General features: G+C 37.2%; 1 protein-coding gene across 2 annotated transcripts in view; it reads right to left on the bottom strand.

Moving 5' to 3' along the window:
- dnah9 (dynein, axonemal, heavy chain 9) overlaps positions 1-19,429 on the bottom strand; it is a 149,234-nt gene that overhangs the window by 113,881 nt on the left and 15,924 nt on the right. For both annotated transcript variants that reach the window (XM_088599618.1, XM_088599619.1), the window contains 15 exons: positions 18,348-18,474; positions 17,541-17,796; positions 15,967-16,208; positions 13,935-14,070; positions 13,642-13,838; positions 12,363-12,787; positions 11,859-12,081; positions 11,462-11,628; positions 10,235-11,105; positions 9,576-9,706; positions 8,855-8,981; positions 5,965-6,117; positions 4,448-4,573; positions 3,440-3,679; positions 2,321-2,481 (listed from right to left, as the gene is read on the bottom strand). In XM_088599618.1, coding sequence (XP_088455744.1) covers positions 2,321-2,481; positions 3,440-3,679; positions 4,448-4,573; positions 5,965-6,117; positions 8,855-8,981; positions 9,576-9,706; positions 10,235-11,105; positions 11,462-11,628; positions 11,859-12,081; positions 12,363-12,787; positions 13,642-13,838; positions 13,935-14,070; positions 15,967-16,208; positions 17,541-17,796; positions 18,348-18,474 — 3,582 coding nt within the window. The remainder of the gene's footprint in view (positions 1-2,320; positions 2,482-3,439; positions 3,680-4,447; positions 4,574-5,964; positions 6,118-8,854; positions 8,982-9,575; positions 9,707-10,234; positions 11,106-11,461; positions 11,629-11,858; positions 12,082-12,362; positions 12,788-13,641; positions 13,839-13,934; positions 14,071-15,966; positions 16,209-17,540; positions 17,797-18,347; positions 18,475-19,429) is intronic.

Below are 19,429 nucleotides of genomic sequence, written 5' to 3'. Positions count from 1 at the left end.
TACATTAGTCCAAAGTAAATTATGAAAGAATATACTAGTAACAGATTTACAAGTAATTCCATGTCCATCTTGCTATTTTGTATAATCGCAACAAACTATAACTGTAAAGATCTCACCCAGTTGATTTATGAGAAATCCATTAGTATCGGCATCAACAAGGCTGAGTAGCTTGTTCCACACACCCACTAACTGCACTATCTCTAAAGTTAACTGCACCCAGGAGCCTGACAATGTCAAAAGTGTTTTGTCTTCCTACTGGACAATGCAATATGACTGTGCTGACAGAGAAAAGACCCATGCATTCATCTGACAATGACCTTTAAGGCTTGTGTTTAAATTGTGTGTCTGTATACCTAGAATTCTTGTATATGTCTGTGTTAATATTCATCCATCCATGTTCTAACTACTGTACTTCATCAAATTTTGTGTCACAGGGAGAGAGAACCTATCCCACAAACAGGTGCAAACCAGGGAACACCCTGGACAGGACACCAGTTAATCACATTATATAATATTCTGATATACTATATTTAGCATTATATGACCTGTTTGGGGGTGTCGTTTGCAGTTCACATCTTGTCTCAAATCCTTACTCAGAAAGCCTAAAACAATGGGTATGAGGTATGTGAGATAGCTAAGAGGCAGATAAACACAGATGATCAAAGGATTAGAAGGTTATAATGGTTTGTTTCAGTTAACTAACGTCATGATAAATTATGAATCTTGAATCATAATAAAGAACATTCAACATCACCAAGGATAGAACAAGGAACGTCACCTTCACCCTCCTCTTCCTCAAGGCTTGTTGTATGTGAAAGAACCCCCTAATTAGTCTTGGGTCTAGATTCTGGATAAATAATCTTAACATTATTTTAGATCTTGCTTTCTTATTTATTTTAGGAAATTCCAACTTCCTGCATTGTTAAAAGTTCAAACTAAAAATATTCTCTCTTAGTGATGCATTTTTAGAATAGGGAAATTGATTTCCATTCACTTTTGAGCATCCATGATGTGGAAGGAAAGTTTTGTTCTGCTAAGGATCCATTTATTATTACTTTCTATATGTATTTCTGTTTAGTATTGTGTGTTGTGTAGCTGTCTGAAGTATTGTCGATAGATATTTGTCCTGTCATCAAGCCTGACCCTGATTATTGTCTCTATCACCAAAACTGTACCAGAGAAAATGTATGTGCCATTACTCCATTTCTCCATTTCTGACTTGCCTTACATTTTAACTTATGGTTGGGTATATTTCCTGACCCCACTAATTTGTAACAATATGGTGGTGCAGGTCAAAATAATTCTGGAATCATAAACATTTTTCTGACACTGTAAATCAACAGTGTCAGAAACGTTTTGTTAATCCATCTTAAAACTTAGATGTTGGTATTGATTAGTATTACTACTGGTTTTAACCTAAAACCATTTTTTATTTAAATTACATTTTAAAAGTATAACCAGAATGTGAACTACCATAAGTACAGTAACTATGATTAAATGATCTTTGGCAGACCTTAAAAGGCAAATAAAAATAGGTGGGAAGAAAGTGAGAAAACTTAAACACAGCTAATGAATATGTTTATTGATTTTCAGACTCCAAAAAACTAAAATACAGCACACAAATCCACTTACTCTGTAACCCACACTTTGTTTTAAATGTGCTCTCTGCATTAGATCTGGACCTAAGCCAGGTCTCTAACACTGCTAGAGATTGAATGCCAAGATGAGGGACTAACCATATGTTCGGCCAATTATATGGTGATTGATTTATCAGAGACTAATGTTTTGGTTGTATCAGAGAAACAAAGAAAGGCCATTTAAAAATGTGTTTTTAAACAGATTCATTTTTATTTTCTCATTTCCAGCTGGTGCTACCAGGTGGCACTTTAGGATTGGACACTGTGGAATGAAAAATCGAACCACCCCTGCCTGATGTTCCCTTCCCGACATAAAGGTTTCTTTTTTTTTACACATGTGAATTCAGGTTCTGTGTTCCCCCTGGGACCCTTGGCAAGATCACCCATTGAAGTTTTGAATTTTCAATGCCTCGCCCCAGCATATGGCTCAGCTACAGAATTTACAAAAACAACTATCAAATCAAGGTGCTATTTAGCGCAAATGCATACATAACTTATGGTCATTAAGGACTGCAACTCAAGTAATGTCTATTCAATACAACAAATACAAAGCCTTATCCCATAACTCTCCATCATTTTTCTACATCCCTTCTGGCTTATTCTAAGAATCAAATAAAAGCATAGCTTCAGAACAATCCAGAGACCTGACTATAAAGACATTTTGCAGTATGCCTGCAGCTCACCTGTCTGTCAGCGGGGTGATAACCAAGCGTGGCGTGTTCCCCAGATACTCATATGAATACAGAAACTGGGCATCGCAAATGTTCGCAAAGCAATGCTTCCTTTCATCATCCCAGCGGTGTCGGAGCTGAGACAGCCACACAAATGCCTGAGAGTTCTCTACCTGTGGGACAAAAAAAAACACCAGAATGTCAAATAGAGAGTCTCTTCTGAGCATATTATACAGACCATATCAGAAATTAGCAACACACTGAGAATTGTTAGTAAAATACAAGGATGCCTGGTCTGCTGTGCTTGGTGAACTGTTCTGTCTTTACAGAATATCACTAAGATGTTTGAAAGACGATGTTAGAAGTGTAATAGTGTCGGGTTCAAAAGGGTCCTGCCTGAACACCGGCAGAGCGCTTCTTATCCTTGGTCAGGGAGTGAGCGGTGTGCTGGTGCGTAGTTGTCTGGAAAGGCAATCGTTCTTCGGTATACAAGAGGATCGTATATGAAAGAAAAGAGTATGCTGTCTTATAAATGCTCCGGTTCTAAACTTGAACAAAGTCTGCGGACGCATGGGGATTTTAAATAGCAGACCTGATTAGCCTCAGGTGTGGTACTGTAGCTGCGCATTCCCACGCGCCGCGGAGTAGGGAGTGCAGTGGGAGGTGTGCTCCTCTGTCACAGAAGTATTATTTAATAAGAATAACCTTTAAATCTTTAGTATTCTTATTACACAAGATGTACAGTAATCAATCACTAATCAAATTAATTTGTTGTTTAGATGGACAGCCAACACAAGTACTCTCAAGAGCTACGTACTTGTAATGAACTTTTCCATAACTTTGATAGGTAAAGAACATGAATTGTTAAAATCGAAGCATTTCTATAACTCTATAAAATAGGATTTCTATAACTACTCTAGCTGTTATGTAACAGTAAATAATGTTATAGATCTAATGGGTGAACATATTTATTGTTCAAAATAAAAACCAAATCCGATATTAAAAGAAGCACTTGTAATCACTGGCTTACTAAAACCATCAAAGCAGAAGGAAACAGCATATGTTAAGCATTTAACAAAGAGGAATGTTTTAATGTGGTACTTTCATTATGAAGCAGTTAGCACTCTGTACCTTCTGAGCGATCATCTTGGCCACAACATCTCTGGCATGGACATCAATAGTACAGATGGTCATGATCTTCTGCCTTTCTCCAGCAGAGAGTTGACCAATCAACATAGTGATGAGGGTGTTTAACTGGCTCACTTGTTTCTTGTAGTATTCCTTAATGGCATTCTCATAACCTTCTTCAAGTCGAGAAAATGCTATACCAACTTCTGTTGTCCACCAAATCTGCGTACATGTCAGAGCCACCTAAAAATACAGATGCATTTCAAATGGCCTTCTTATATAAGCTGAACAAGCATGAAAAATGTATAATTAGTGTAAGCAGCTACATATATACAGAATTCTGCTTTCCGCCAGTATCCAATCTTGATTTATTACCTAAAGATTTGGCCCTACAGCCTAAGCAATTAAACCCAATGCATAAGATGATTCCAGTGCCACTTGTACTGGGAGCATAAATCATAATTACTCAAGGTATCGAACTCAATTCACACCACTTGTAGAATTAATGCAGACTAATAAACCACTAACAAATAATTGTGTTTTTTATATACAGTTCTACAATGGAAGGTCATCTAATTAAGAGTATAATGTATAAGGTTTATAGAAACCCTTGGTAGTCCCTGACTAACAAAAACCTTCTAATTGATCAGGTCAAAGCTGCAGAGGTAACAGGGAAAGAGCATGATAAGATACTTTAAACTTTAATTTGAATGGATGGATTTAAAGTAAAAGAACAATGAACAAGTAAATTGCAGATAATGGAAAAGACATATTTCCAAGGAATAAAAATAATCAGAGTATTCCCACAGTATTTTTGAACATAACATAATCAGAACTGATAATTAAGAAAGCTTGCATCAAATGTTAAGCAACATTTTTTTCTACTTGAAAAAGAAACCAGCCACAAGTGACAGTGAACTGAGAACAAATTACAACACCATTAGTCAAGGCATGAGAAATGTGTATGTATAATGTATTTGGAATTTGAGTTTAGCAGAAAAAAAAACATACCTGCGCTGGGTAATCGAAAAGCCACTGCTCTCTGGGTTTCTCCTCATAAGCTACAACTGCTTCAGTCATCTCATGACGGACAGTAGCTCTCATGGTGTCAAGCACCCGGTTCAACCAGACCTCCACCTCAAAGCAAATATTCAGAGAACTCATGAATGTATTTCACTTATGTTTTTGGAATGGCATGAAATGCATTGTGAGGAATAGGATGAAATACTTTATTTGTTCACATAGAAAAATTGGACATATCCTGTATATATTTATGGAGAGAAAAAAAAGATAGTGATGGATATACTGAATATTTTCCAGACTTTAAGCTTCAAACCTAGACGACAATGACATCTTTTTGAGTACATATTCATGAACAGTGTTTGAAGTCCTTGCAGGGCAATCATAAATAATTTACCGTATACAGCAGCATACAGCCTAGAAAGCTCACATAATTTCTTTGATGTCAAAAGACCAACATTAAAAGACTTTTTTTTTTCCTTTACACACATACAATGATTTAAAATACAGCTGATGTAGCCATATCCCAAAAATGTGCTAAGAGGTGGGGTCGGAAAAAGAGAAAACAAGAAATTCAACAAATACAGTGAACAGTTACAACATGGAAAATTGAAATATTACAAAAATATTTCCCTATTATGCAAGGAGACAGTTATCATGGGCTGAGGAAAAACATCTATAATGTTCCATTTTGTGAATTTTTTTTGCAAAGATGATGCATGCAGACTTAATGGGCTTATATACTGTAATAGCCATTAATATGATATTAAATACCTCTACTCAAAGGTTCCCCAAATCATTTAACATGATCCAATGTTTTCCAAGAATATGCATTCTAAAGGACATAACATCATCAAAGAACACAACCTTGCTATGGCAATGAGAAGCCTTTATTACAGCCCTTCTAAAAATGTGTACAGATTGGATGTTATCGCTTGTTTTCATTACGGAGAATTTCAACACTTTATTTGAATGTAGCTGCATAATTGCTTCAGATTAATCAGATTAATTTCATATCTGCACACATAATCACACGCATAGTGCTTTACAGGGACATTCACAAGAGAATAAGAGGTCATTACATTTATTTTGCTTCACATATTTATGCTATTTTATATTTATGAACTCAATAATCAATATCAACTCAACCAACTCAACATCAATAATAATGGTAAAGGAATTGATTTTTAAAAAGTTATTTCTACAGCCACCGTCACACATCAAATGTTTTTTATTTTAGAAATGAGGGTGAAGCATAATGAATTAAGAAACAGTGTACATGAGGCCCTGAGATGGAATGGCATCTCATTCACGTAGAGAGCAGTCATGCATTCTCATGCCCGCTTCGCACCTTATTCAGCTGGGATAGGCTCCAGTTTGAGACCCTCACCAGGATAAGCAGCTTTCTGATAATGGATGGATGTACAATATACTTCCATGTTCACTTCAGCTTACTACAAATCATATTCATTTGCTAATAACCTGTAGTTAAAGCAATTCCATTGTACCTGTCCGCTGCAGTCACATGGCTCATTGAAGGTAACATACTCTTCCTCTTTGCTGTACATTCCCAGCCCAGTTTTAGATGGCTTGCCATCAGCGTCAGTCTGAAACTTCATCTTTGCTGTATTGTCAAAGAGCTTGGATAGATGTCGCTGAACCTATAGAGCAAAGAAAAAACATATTGATAAAATCTTTCTGAAATTTAAATTAATGAAATCTTGCATTGCTTAAGGTTTTTTTTGGGGGGAAACGTAATAAATGTTTTAACCTACTACTTTTTCCCTTCAATAGTTTTCTCTTTGAGATCAAACATTTGCTACTTTTTCTTCATTTTGCATGCCTTCTGCAGAAACCCGATATTTAAATTATTTTGCAGTCCCATATTTACAGCCTGCTAGCTTTGCATATTTCTTCATATTGGTTAGATATGCACATTATTATAGTATGTCCAGATGTTATATTATTCATTAAAAGAGCTTACATACAGAGCTAAAGAGCTGAAATACAACAGCTTTAGGTCTTTCATGGCATCTCATATTGGATTTGAAAGTGTAAAGGAATTGATTAACTAAAAAATAATGTATATTTGCCTGTTTTCTTATCTCCCAAAAGACAACTGGCACAACATTTGGACACACCACGTAATATGTGCTCAAGCATATTACTTATGTAATAATGTGTTGTATAATTTTAAAATGATGTCAGTGTAAAAGCACATTTCTGTGGCTATTGTGCTATTAGTCCATTGGGTCAGGCAACGAGAACAGCTTTTAATATCATAAGAGCACATTTCAACAACAGTGGGAAACAATGCGTGAAAACCTCAAGGCAAAATTGATGGAAAGCTGGATACAGCAAGACTTAGCTTGTGGGTGGCAAAAAACTTACAAGCTCACAGATTTTAAAGCAGATACAGTGCCTTGCGAAAGTATTCGGCCCCCTTGAACTTTTCAACCTTTTGCCACATTTCAGGCTTCAAACATAAAGATATAAATTTTTTATTTTATGTGAAGAATCACCAACAAGTGGGACACAATTGTGAAGTGGAACGAAATCTATTGAATTTTTGAAACTTTTTTAACTAATAAAAAAATGAAAAGTGGGGCGTGCAAAATTATTCGGCCCCCTTGCGTTAATACTTTGTAGAGCCACCTTTTGCTGCGATTACAGCTGCAAGTCGCTTGGGGTATGTCTCTATCAGTTTTGCACATCGAGAGACTGAAATTCTTGCCCATTCTTCCTTGCAAAACAGCTCGAGCTCAGTGAGGTTGGATGGAGAGCGTTTGTGAACAGCAGTTTTCAGCTCTTTCCACAGATTCTCGATTGGATTCAGGTCTGGACTTTGACTTGGCCATTCAAACACCTGGATACGTTTATTTGTGAACCATTCCTTTGTAGATTTTGCTGTATGTTTGGGATCATTGTCTTGTTGGAAGATAAATCTCCGTCCCAGTTTCAGGTCTTTTGCAGACTCCAACAGGTTTTCATCCAGAATGGTCCTGTATTTGGCTGCATCCATCTTCCCCTCAATTTTAACCATCTTCCCTGTCCCTGCTGAAGAAAAGCAGGCCCAAACCATGATGCTGCCACCACCATGTTTGACAGTGGGGATGGTGTGTTGAGGGTGATGAGCTGTGTTGCTTTTACGCCAAACATATCGTTTTGCATTGTGGCCAAAAAGTTCGATTTTGGTTTCATTTGACCAGAGCACCTTCTTCCACATGTTTGGGGTGTCTCCCAGGTGGCTTGTGGCAAACTTTAGACGAGACTTTTTATGGATATATTTGAGAAATGGCTTTCTTCTTGCCACTCTTCCATAAAGGCCAGATTTGTGCAGTGTAAGACTGATTGTTGTCCTATGGACAGACTCTCCCACCTCAGCTGTAGTTCTCTGCAGTTCATCCAGAGTGATCATGGGCCTCTTGGCTGCATCTCTGATCAGTCTTCTCCTTGTCTGAGCTGAAAGTTTAGAGGGACGGCCAGGTCTTGGTAGATTTGCAGTGGTCTGATACTCCTTCCATTTCAAGATGATCGCTTGCACAGTGCTCTTTGGGATGTTTGAAGCTTGGGAAATCTTTTTGTATCCAAATCCGGCTTTAAACTTCTCCACAACAGTATTACGGACCTGCCTGGTGTGTTCCTTGGTCTTCATGATGCTCTCTGCGCTTTCAACAGAACCTTGAGACTATCACAGAGCAGGTGCATTTATACAGAGACTTGATTACACACAGGACAACATTGGATCATTCAGAGATCCTCGCTGAACTTCTGGAGTGAGTTTGCTGCACTGAAAGTAAAGGGGCCGAATAATTTTGCACGCCCCACTTTTCATTTTTTTATTAGTTAAAAAAGTTTCAAAAATTCAATAGATTTCGTTCCACTTCACAATTGTGTCCCACTTGTTGGTGATTCTTCACATAAAATAAAAAATTTATATCTTTATGTTTGAAGCCTGAAATGTGGCAAAAGGTTGAAAAGTTCAAGGGGGCCGAATACTTTCGCAAGGCACTGTATAAGCTCAAGTGCTACAGTGTTAGCTTGATTAAGTAAAACCTATTTTTTGTGAAAAAAAAAAGAATAATTCTTTCGTTGGCAGGAGCAAATTTATTTAGTGTAAAGTTAGTAAGGGCCCTGGGTTATTACAAAGAAAGTTCCAAGCAAGAGAATTTTCATCTGTTCAGTACACTGAGGTTGATAATGGACCTACAGGAGCAGAATGAAAATCACTGCCCTCTTGAGGTAAATACCTGAAGTGGCAGCTTCAATCAATGGAATAGACTCTCAGTGGTAGACAATGCATTTTTTTTATGAGATCATGAGACTGGCTTCACAACTGGCTCACCACAACTACACAGATGCTCTTCAGATCCTAAGACAATTAAGAAGTATATCTACCTGATGAGGGTCAGTGCCATTGGACAAAATATCCAGCAAATCAGCAGAGGAAATGAAGTAAAACCTGGGGAAGGCCAGCCTTTTGGTGTCCAGGTACTCTGCCAGAGCCTTCTCACACAGCGCAAGCCTGCAGCAATTTAGAAAAGATATAATCTAAGGATAAATATTCTACCATGAAACAGAACTCATTTTATTTTAAGGGAAAAAGCAATACTATTTCAACAATTACTACCTAATTATCCTTAAGCACATTTGTGGAAGCAGAGATCAGCTCTAAGTACTACTGCAGTGAATTAAACAAATGAACAGTTTCAGAACAGTTGTCCATGCAAATCAAAAGAAATCCAATCTCCTCTGATTTGCTACTACGGTATTGCATTAAGCCTGTTTTGCCATTTTATAATCCTTTTTATATTTTCTAAACCATAACTTTAATCTTCCTTCCCTTCAAAGTCACGTTCTAGTAAAATGAGAGTTTTTCCCTATCTCGCAATAAAACCAAAACGTGGTTGGCTGAAATGTCTATTACCAAATTTGTCTATTAGTGGCACACAATTTGCTTGAAGGTTTCTCATCTAATTTTGTGGGTAAGATCTTTTTAGTTCTTTTGAAATAGAAGATAGTTAAGTTCCATTAGTTTAGAATTAATTGCTCCCTATTACTATAGTTCAACCGATCTCACTAAAAATCTAAATATTGTATTTATAGTACATATACCCACCTGCTCTGAATATCTTCTAATTTATCATAAAGACCAGGTTTGTTGGTAGCTTCCACTACATTGGGAGTTTTATTAGCATCATTTGCTAGCTCTTTGAAATCTGTATCAATGCCTTCAAAGCGCTTGGAGTCCTGTTGGAAAAATAATAATGGCTTAATTCTGAGAAATTGGATTATTAGAAAATTAATAATGAAATGACCCGGTAAATTACCTTACGTTATTATCTGATCACATTTTAACTACTGGTACCCGATGTTAGTTAGAAGCATCACTTATACAGTGTTTATATCTGTTAAAGCACAGCAAACCAGGACAAGGAAAACCATAAATTTAACATTTATGTATTATAACAAATATTAAGATCATAAAAGAAAAAAAAATCTAAAAAGTATAAGCAGATTGTTGTAGATTTCTTAGTACACTATTTTGGAAACAAAGAATTAGTTTAATTAAGACACTATTGAATGCACAAGAATCTACACAATAATATAGCTTGATATAATCTTCCAGATTCTAGATTTTATAACACGTTTATAAAATATTTTCCTCATTTTACTGTTATCTCCAGAGATCACACCATCTCAAATAATAAACATTTAAAAAAATATTTTACGCTTCTGTGCATCTCAAACAAGAGGCAGCAGTTTTAGTGTCCATACCTCTGGCAACTGTGATCGGATATCCTCTGAGCCAATGAAGATGCTCTCCAGGTGGGACCAGGTTCTCTGGACCTCGAACCAGATAGAGATGACCGAATCAGCAGTAGAGAGCTTCTTCTGCCAGCTGGAGACATCCTCCAGGAAGAAGGCAATGTACTTTGAGGTCATAAGGTTCTGCAACTGGACCTGGTTGTCCTCTAGGGTCTCAATGAGCTCTTCATCAGACCTTAGTAGAGGAATCTTTGTCCGTGGGTGCAGATCATATTGGAACTCCATGTTTGTCCACGTGGAGTTGAGCTCCTTCAGCACTTTCTCCATACCCATTTCCTTCACAGCTTTGTCAACAATGCCTCTCACCTCATCCTCAAAGTTGTGTAAATTCAGCTGCAAGAGATCAGCTAAAGTGGTGTCCTCATCCATGGTGAATTTGACCCCAGTAGCTTGCATGAGCTGGTGCCAGTGTCTTTCTCTGATGGCAGGGTTTTGGAGTTCTGCCACCGCCCGTAGGGAGGTTAGGATGTTCTTCACAGTATTGTCCAGCCCATAAAATGCATCCCATGCCCTCATTTCTTTATCCAAGCCTCGAATGTCTTTGGAAAACTTCTTGCACTCCAGCTCCATGTTCTCCACATTGATTTCCCTCCATTTGGTTGTCTTCCAGTCACTCATGCTGGAGTTCACAATCGTGATCATATCCCAGAGTTCCTTGAGAAGGAAAACTTCCTTTCGGCACTGCTTCAGCTGCTTGTAGTCTGGGATGTTAACCTCAAACAAGCCAGCAGATTCTACTATAGCAGCCATTGTGGCCTCCTTTTCTGAAATCTGCTTGTGAGCTGTATCTAGCATATGGTAAGGGTTTACAGAGTCAAATCTATGAGGAAATAAGGCAAAGGTTTTTAAAGTGAAAATGGTATACTGATTAAAGTATTACATTTTACATGAAACAAACATTCAAACATTACATTCAAAGCAAACTAACATAAGGTATAATTAAATCATACAGAATTTTCTTAATCTAACCTGAAAGCTTGATACTTATTCTTATATAAAGATAATTCCCGGACAAAAAAAAATTCAAACACTGGGAATCTGCAGATAGCTATAAAGTACAGCTAAAAATCATAGATTATTTGTAAGAAAATCCTGATATGTAAGATAGGTCCTACCAGCAACATCTTTACATATCGAACCGGGACCCTGCCTTCAAGATTTCTCCTCCTATTTTACCTGAAAGGCCCTTCTTTGCGGAATTTTTCCCTGAAGTTGTATTGCTCTACATCGAAGGTTGCACACTTTCTTCGGAGGCTGGCAACTTCACTTGCTTGCAGAGGAGCAACGTGCTGCTTCACGGTGACCGCCTGCTTCTTCACATTGTTCCATTTTTCAGGCAGCTCCTACTCAGAGGTAAACCACAGTGCAAAATCTTAATATTGAGTGTAGTGTTAACAATAATACTGTCCTCAACAAGCCTTCAACAAGACGTAATAGTGAAGTCAGGCTGAGTAAAACAAAGGACACACTTTTATTGATATTAAAAAAATAAAACTTCTACAGGGAAACAATATAAAACACAATACTACATTTTTTTCTGCTACAAATTACAAATTTAGCCAAATAAGCATACCTCTAATTGCTTGTACACCTCCTCTGGTAATTCTTGCTCATAAGTCTTCAGCAGGTCTATTGTGTGCTTCAGAGGTTCAAACATTTCATCTGTGCTATTTTGCCTCTCTTTCACAGCCATTAAGTGTCCCATAATCTCTACCAGGGCATTGTAGTTGCCCTCCTCAACCTTTTTGCCTAGTTCCTTTTCTGCCACTTTAATGAACTCCTCAAGATCAGACAGGCTGTGGAGACAAACATAATGCAATAAAACAGCTTTGGAACAGGCAAGTTTACACATATGCAGTCATGAATGGCAATAAGTTTGATATTTTAGGAGCTGAATTTTGTGTACATGCCCACACCAGGAACATAATTCTTTGTTTTTAATAAATCTCAAAATTAATGATTTTATCTATTTTTTTCTGTTTTACCAGTATAATTATAGGTATAGTATATGAACCAGAAGTATAATAAGAACCATCACTGCATGACTGGCTCTTCAGTGTTCTGTTGGACGTCATACCTATTTGTCACATGGTCAATCAGGTGTTGCTTGAACATGAAACTCCACTTTTTGATGACATTCAGCAGAGCACTCTTAAAAGGACGGGCATCAACTCTCATCCACCCATCAAACACGGTGATGGGCTCTAGATGGTTCACTTCATCAAAAATTTTCTCGTACGAGTCAACCTGCTCTCTAAACTGCTCCAGTGTTGGGGGGGTCTCGGGAACCCCATCTTCAGCGTGGGCTTCTATTTCTTCGCTGGTGAGGACATGGCCATACAATAGGAACTGGCGCATGAATTCCTTCCTGTCATCCACATAGAGGTAGGAGTAATGGTCAAAGGAGTTCCTGTAATCGCAACACTTAGACATCACTTGCTGAACACCATCCATCAGGTATTGTCGCATGTCTGCCAGATCTGCCATGTCTTCCATGTCTGCCTGAAATGAGAGAAAATACAGGCAAAGTATGCCCTCTATAACCACCAGACTCTGCTGCATAATCTTACCTAGGGAATATAAGGCTAATCCATCTACTGTAAGTAAGTTAATTGCTAATACACAGCACATCCATCCTTTTTCTAATTGCTTCATCCAATACAGCGTTGCAGGGGAACCAGAGCCTATCCTGGCAAGCAACAGGAGCAATGCAATCTGGATGACATGCCAGTCCATCACAGGATACACACAGGCACAAACACGCACACATTCACACAAGGGCCAGTTTTATCACAAGTCAATTAATCTACCAGTATGTCTTTGGACTGTGGGAGGAAACCACAGCACCTGAATGAAAGCCACGTGAAAAACATAAAAACTGTACACTTACAACACCCCAGGTACAGAATTGGACCCAGGGCCCCAGGGCTACAAGGCAGCAGTGTTATCCACTGCACCACTGTGCTGCCTTCATATGATACAATGGTAAATAAATAAAAATAACCATAGAAATTTAACAATCTATGTTAAAATACGTTTTACCAAATCAGACACTTCAATTATATACATGATCAACAATTTAGGTAGCTTTAAAAAAATCTCTGCTGAAGGAAATACTTTCCCCATATAAATAATAGCACTTAATAGGACGTCTGACTCGATATAATGATTTACATGTCATTTACATAGATGCATAATGTATGGTATTCAAGCAGGTTAAATATAGAAGAGCAAAGTTATTTATGACTATTTGAGTGTTTAGTAATAGTATATTAATGTTCATTTCCATATTTTTCAGCCTTAAGGGTCAATTGCCTTTTTGTATTTCAACACTAAATGACCAGAAGCCATAATACCTGATAATGTGGAAATGTGTTGTATTCAGCAACACGTGGCACCAGTGAAGCAATCCTATAGATGTCATTGATAATACCATCCATCATGTCATAAAACCCATCAGTGGCACCAAAGTCAAGTGAAGGATGGAACATCATCTCTGGAATACGGAGATCCAACATCACTTCAAACAAAGGCACCATGCCACCCTTTGAATCTGAGGGGAATGAAAGAAGCCAGTGTCATAAACATTTAACCATAAACAGTACCTGTAATGAAACAGAAAGTAATCCTCTGCTTTATACTGTATTACCTATATTTTCTAAGAGGAACTTAAGGGAGCACTCAATGCTGTTAAAACATCCATCTATGACCATTTCATCCACATAATCCAAATATGCTTTCCAAACATCTGAGGCAGAATCAGCTTTGAAAAGGTCTAGATTCTCCTGTCAAAAAGTAAGAAAAATATTAGAAACAGAATAAACAGGGCAGGACATTTTATTGATTTCCTAGAGGGTTACAGAGGAATATAAAAATGTCCAATACTGGCTTGTAAGCATTCAAGTCATTCATATTAAGGCCTGTTGACTCCTTGAGTCACGCTCAGAGCATTGTAAACTTGATTAAAATAACTCTCTGTAACCATGCACCATATAGTGAAATATTTTTGTTTTCCTTTTTAACTTAAAAAATAGATCAATAGGTTATTATACATTTTGTATAGATGAAGGGTGTTGCCACAGCGATAAAGCTCAGCATAAAACTGATAAAACTGAGTGTGACAGAACCCTTGAATGTGTCCTCTTCATACAGTTTTACTGTATACTGCATTCTTTAATTTTTACAAAAAATATTACCTTACTTTCTTTAAAAACAAAGCACCACAAAATGATAATAATAATAAAACAGGGGGAGCGATTAAAATTAATACTTAGGGTTAAATGATAGTTTTGTGTGAAAGTAGTCCCTTTAATCAGTTTCCAGTGTTTTCAAAGGTGTGCTATTAAGATAGATTTTAAATTAGGGGGTTAAAAAAAATAAGTATCTATATATAATTAATAAGTAATCAGTAAGTAAATTAAATAATTATAACCCCCAAATTGTAAATATTGCCAAGAATACACCAGAGCCATAATGGCCAATTATGGCCATACTGTACACCATAATTAGATCTTGATTTTATTTGAACTTTGATCTTTGTTCTCTGGCATAGGGTTAAGTGGAGTAATAAATCATAGGTAAATTTATGAATTATAATAATCACTCACTAAATAAAACACAATGAAACATAAAGCATACTTACACTATTTACAGAAAAGGCAACCCAGAAGCCAATGTCTTAACCAACCAGAAAAAAAACCAGACTACTACCAAGTATTTAAAAACCTATATAACACCCAATAGGCAAACAAGAGAGATAAACCTGCCTTCTAAACTAAACACAAAAAGGCCTACAGTTAAAACGCTCTCTATATAACACATCACCCTGTTCCTGAAAAAAGGTCAGGAGAGATCGTTTTTAACCTAGGGATTCTATATACATGAAATCAGAGTTTCCAAAAAACAACAGAATGGCAAGCTGCCTTAACTCCCTTAAGGTTCAAATACTTAACTAGCATCGGGTCCTTCAAGTCGATCTGAACAAGAACCTTTCTCACCTCTGGTGTCTCCCTTTACTCTCTCTTATGTGTCTTCTCTCTGTTCTCTTACATTTCTCTACCTGTCTCATTATATTGTTTTCCTGGACGGTTGATGACTCAATGATTTACCCACAACTTAATTATCCAAGGTAAATCAGACTTTTCCTTTGATTAATGTTTCTCAAACCCACAATCTACACATCAGCAAAAGCTCCCGAGAACTGCAAATGTTGACACTAGCTAGATGTTGACCATTCTCTTCAGACACCTCAACAGCCACTTCCAATAACCATAACAGTAGTACAGTATTAGCAATAACATATTAATTGCATTTTATTTAGAACCAATCTCAGTCTTTACAAACAAATGTTCATTTTAATTCCAATAAATGTTTTCTAGCTATTTCGCATTTTTATATTGGTATTCTCATAATTTTATCATCAAATGTATAGACAGGAAAATGTGAGGGGCATTGTAATAGCAGTGCACACATCACAAAGTACAGTTGAAAAAGAATGCTCCAGGAAACTACATTTTCTTCCTAAATCCACAAAACAAAAACAAATGTAACAGAAGCTCCAGAAAGCCTTCTCCACTTTTTTTCTCGATAATTTTTCAGAGCAGCCAAAGAATAAAAATATGATCATAAGGATGAATGATTAGGCAACAATCAAACAAATCCTGTTGAAACAGGTCCAGTACCTTTATTAAAGAATGAATTTTGTCCCCAGAGTCTCTAATGTGGCTATAGCGTTTCTCCAGACGCTCAGTCCTGTCCTCCAGGTTGAGAAGAGTATCTTTCTTTCCCTCTTTTCGCTCAAAGATGGGAGACACCCAGGACTTCATGATGTTCTGAATCTCCTCCACGTTGTCCTTTGCTTTTTGTAGTCGTCTCTCAAGGTCATGGACAGCATCCCGGATTTGCTGGATATAATCCCAAATTCCTGTTCATATGAATAGGGAGACATTTGTAAATAGCATGTTAAAAACCCAGTCTCTACAATTTCTACATCTCAAAAATGCAATACAAAAGATGCAAATTAATTTTACTACACTCGGCTACTTTTCTTCTTGGCATTTGCCCTTTTTGTAAACTGCTTTTTATTCATTTTTACTGATCAAACAGAACACATTTTCCCACCACTGCCCTGCTATCTACCCCTCTCCAAACAACCTGTCAAAGGATTTCCAAACTACAATAATTATTCATTTCCAATTACGCTTTGACTGTGTCAACAGTACCACTCCAAGTTTCCACTATCCCAATGTACACTCACTGTAAACTCACATCACCACACTGCAGTTAGCATGCACATTCCTGCTTTGAACGTAACAGAAATACTGTGTCTAACCAAATGCTGAATGAACTTGGTTGTGCTTGTACAGGGCTTAGAAGTGATCCGTTTTGTCCATTGAAGTGGTAATATCACCCAGTGACCTAGTATGACGTAAGATTGATATTGGGGATCTCACAAGAGGCATGGTTCTTGAAGTAAATGCCTCTAGGTTCATCGCTTAAATCAACAACAGACCCGGCTAGCATATCACTTCAGACAGCCTCAAAGGTTTACAGGTAGTGGCTATCAGGTTAAAAAAAAACAGGAAATATAATTCAGGCTGTAAAAAGGTTCGGAACCACCACAAACAACTAATGCAGAGTCATGTTAATTCTTGTTGACTGGTGTATACATAGCATCACAAAGATCTGTGAACATCTAATGGAATTCCTAAGTGTCGTAGCTGTAATCACCACTGGAGGTTGGCTATCTGTACCAGAAGTATTCTCATTATTTTTGATATTGCGGAATATTTAGGAGAGTCCTTGTGCATGTTGTTCAAGTTCAAGTTTATTTGTCAGTCCAGCCATATACAAGTATACAGAGAAGCAAGATATCGTTCTCCAGGTCTATGGTGCGAATACAGACAGACACTGACAAGACAATGCTATAGACAACGTAGACAATTTAATTTACAGGATTGTGCAAAGAATACATCAGACAGTATGCCTGACATTAGGCAAAAAAGAACTAAGTTTCCAGATTTGGAGTGGGTGCAGTAGGTACCAGGGTCAGAGCCTGACAGCCTGTGGAAAAAAGCTGTTACGGAGTCTGGTGGAGCTGGCCCATATACTGCGATACCTTTTACCAGATGGTAGGAGGGCAAAGAGGTTGCAGGAGGGGTGGGAGGGACCGCAGAGTGAGATTAAACAGTGCAATCATTTAAAGGATGATATTTATAAACTGTAAAAGCTAGGAATATCAATAGACTTCTCTCACCTTCTTCCTTCCAGTTTAAGGACTCCTCTGCTTCTTTCAGCTTGGAATCAATGTCCTGTAGCTGTCCCTCCACTAGTGGGAATTCAACCTCTAGCACTGTCTTTATCACCTTATTGTACCAGCCAGCAGTGAGATCTAAGTTGGCTACATACTGTCGGTACAACTCCTTCTTGGAGTAGATCTTTGCAGCTGTGCTGGGAATTTTCTCTGTCTGTCTGGATTCCAGATATTTGACCTCTCTCAAAACAGACACCAACTGCAAGATAAAAGCACAATATTTTTTTCAAACCACTGAAACTGAATTGAAGAGCAGATGGTTTTGATTTGTACCTGATATCAAACTATTTCTGGGCTTAATTACATGGGTCAATCAAAACAAGAGAGAGGAGATACAGTTTAAATATTAATCAGGTGTATCACGCAGGTCAGGAATTCCAAAGCCGAAAATTGAAAACACATACTGCATTTAACCTTACTGTATTGCTCAGTCTGAATTAAATTCCTCTGCATCTCTGAAAAATATACTAAAAATAACTTTTATAGCACCATACTGAGTTTAATTTATAATCAAATCACAAATCATTAATATGATAATCTCACTCTTCTAAAGTAATATTATTTTTGTAAAAAAGTAAAATTATTTTGTAAAAGTTGGTATTTCCTAGTATTTTGTAAAAGTATCCTTTTCTGAAATACACATCGAGACATTTCTAATACATTTTCTAAAAGCGGTTCCGTACTCCTTCCGCAATTATAGGATGAGTATTAAATTTAAGGTGGGGAAGAAGAAGTAAAGTCCAAACCCACCTGAGGGTCAAAATTGACTGCAATAAGCTTTGTCGCAGGGTCTCGGGAGAGGAGGGGCTGTGTGAGGTTGTACTGTGATTTTTCGCCTACTGTGCGAGTCCAGATGTCATACAGCTTGAGGCAGTAACTGAAACACAAGATCAAATAAAGTATCTTCCTCTGTTGCTATGAATTCTCCAAAGCACAAACAGTGGCTGCATTTTCAAAGTTTTCAACTCACAGTGCTTCTTTCAAATAATTACATCTTCACCTTTCCACCCAAATCCCCTCAAACAGACTATCGCCTAGTATTAACATAATATGTAAAAGAAAAAAACATCAATATAGTGTGCGTGTGTTTTCAAGTATGAAACACTATTTTAATGTATGCAGTCTCTCTTGTTCTGTGTCATTTAGAATGTTAAACTCTGTTTTTTCATCCCAAAAGTGTTACTTCTGTATGGATGCAAGAAGTCACAGCGCAGTTCAGCATAGTTTTGGAATAAGTTCAAAAGCAAAGCAGGATGAAAGTCTGTCTTCTCCAAGCCTAGCTCTGCAGTTTATACAAATGGCTTCCTTTTAGTGTACAATTGTAAGTAACAGTAAGTAATTTATAAAGAATAAAGTTCTGTGTGAGGAAAAATACATAACTGGAACAAATGCATATTTAAATGACAGCAGAGAAAGAATATTAGGGAACCCTAGAAATGTAACATTTGTAATGTCCAGCTGTCACACATTTTTCAGACTCTACGTCAGTTCAAATACTAGACACTTCTTTGCTAGAGTTACAACTTGCTTTTTTACTACGAAAGTAACCCAGTCTCTAAAATTCAGATATGAAATTTGTATTAAATTGCAAACATAACATAAAATAACTGTTCTTACTTGTTTATTCTGTTGGCAAAAGTGTCATAATCACACTATTTAGACAAGAGTGTTCCTCGAGTTTATTAATTGGTGAAGTCTCTGAAGTGCTCCTGTGTTTCCTAAGATTTATCCTCTATGTTAGATGGCATATTTCAAATAAAATCAGTCATAAGTTCTACTAAATAAGTTTCTCTTTCCAATTTTAAAGAGATTACATCATTTTATAAGTTAAA

This window comes from Lepisosteus platostomus, chromosome 11, assembly GCF_059453375.1.
Source record: "Lepisosteus platostomus isolate fLepPlt1 chromosome 11, fLepPlt1.hap1, whole genome shotgun sequence".
Lineage (NCBI taxonomy): Eukaryota > Metazoa > Chordata > Actinopteri > Semionotiformes > Lepisosteidae > Lepisosteus > Lepisosteus platostomus.
The sequence above is the reverse complement of the archived record's forward strand: the minus strand, read 5'-3'. Positions and strand labels throughout refer to the sequence as shown.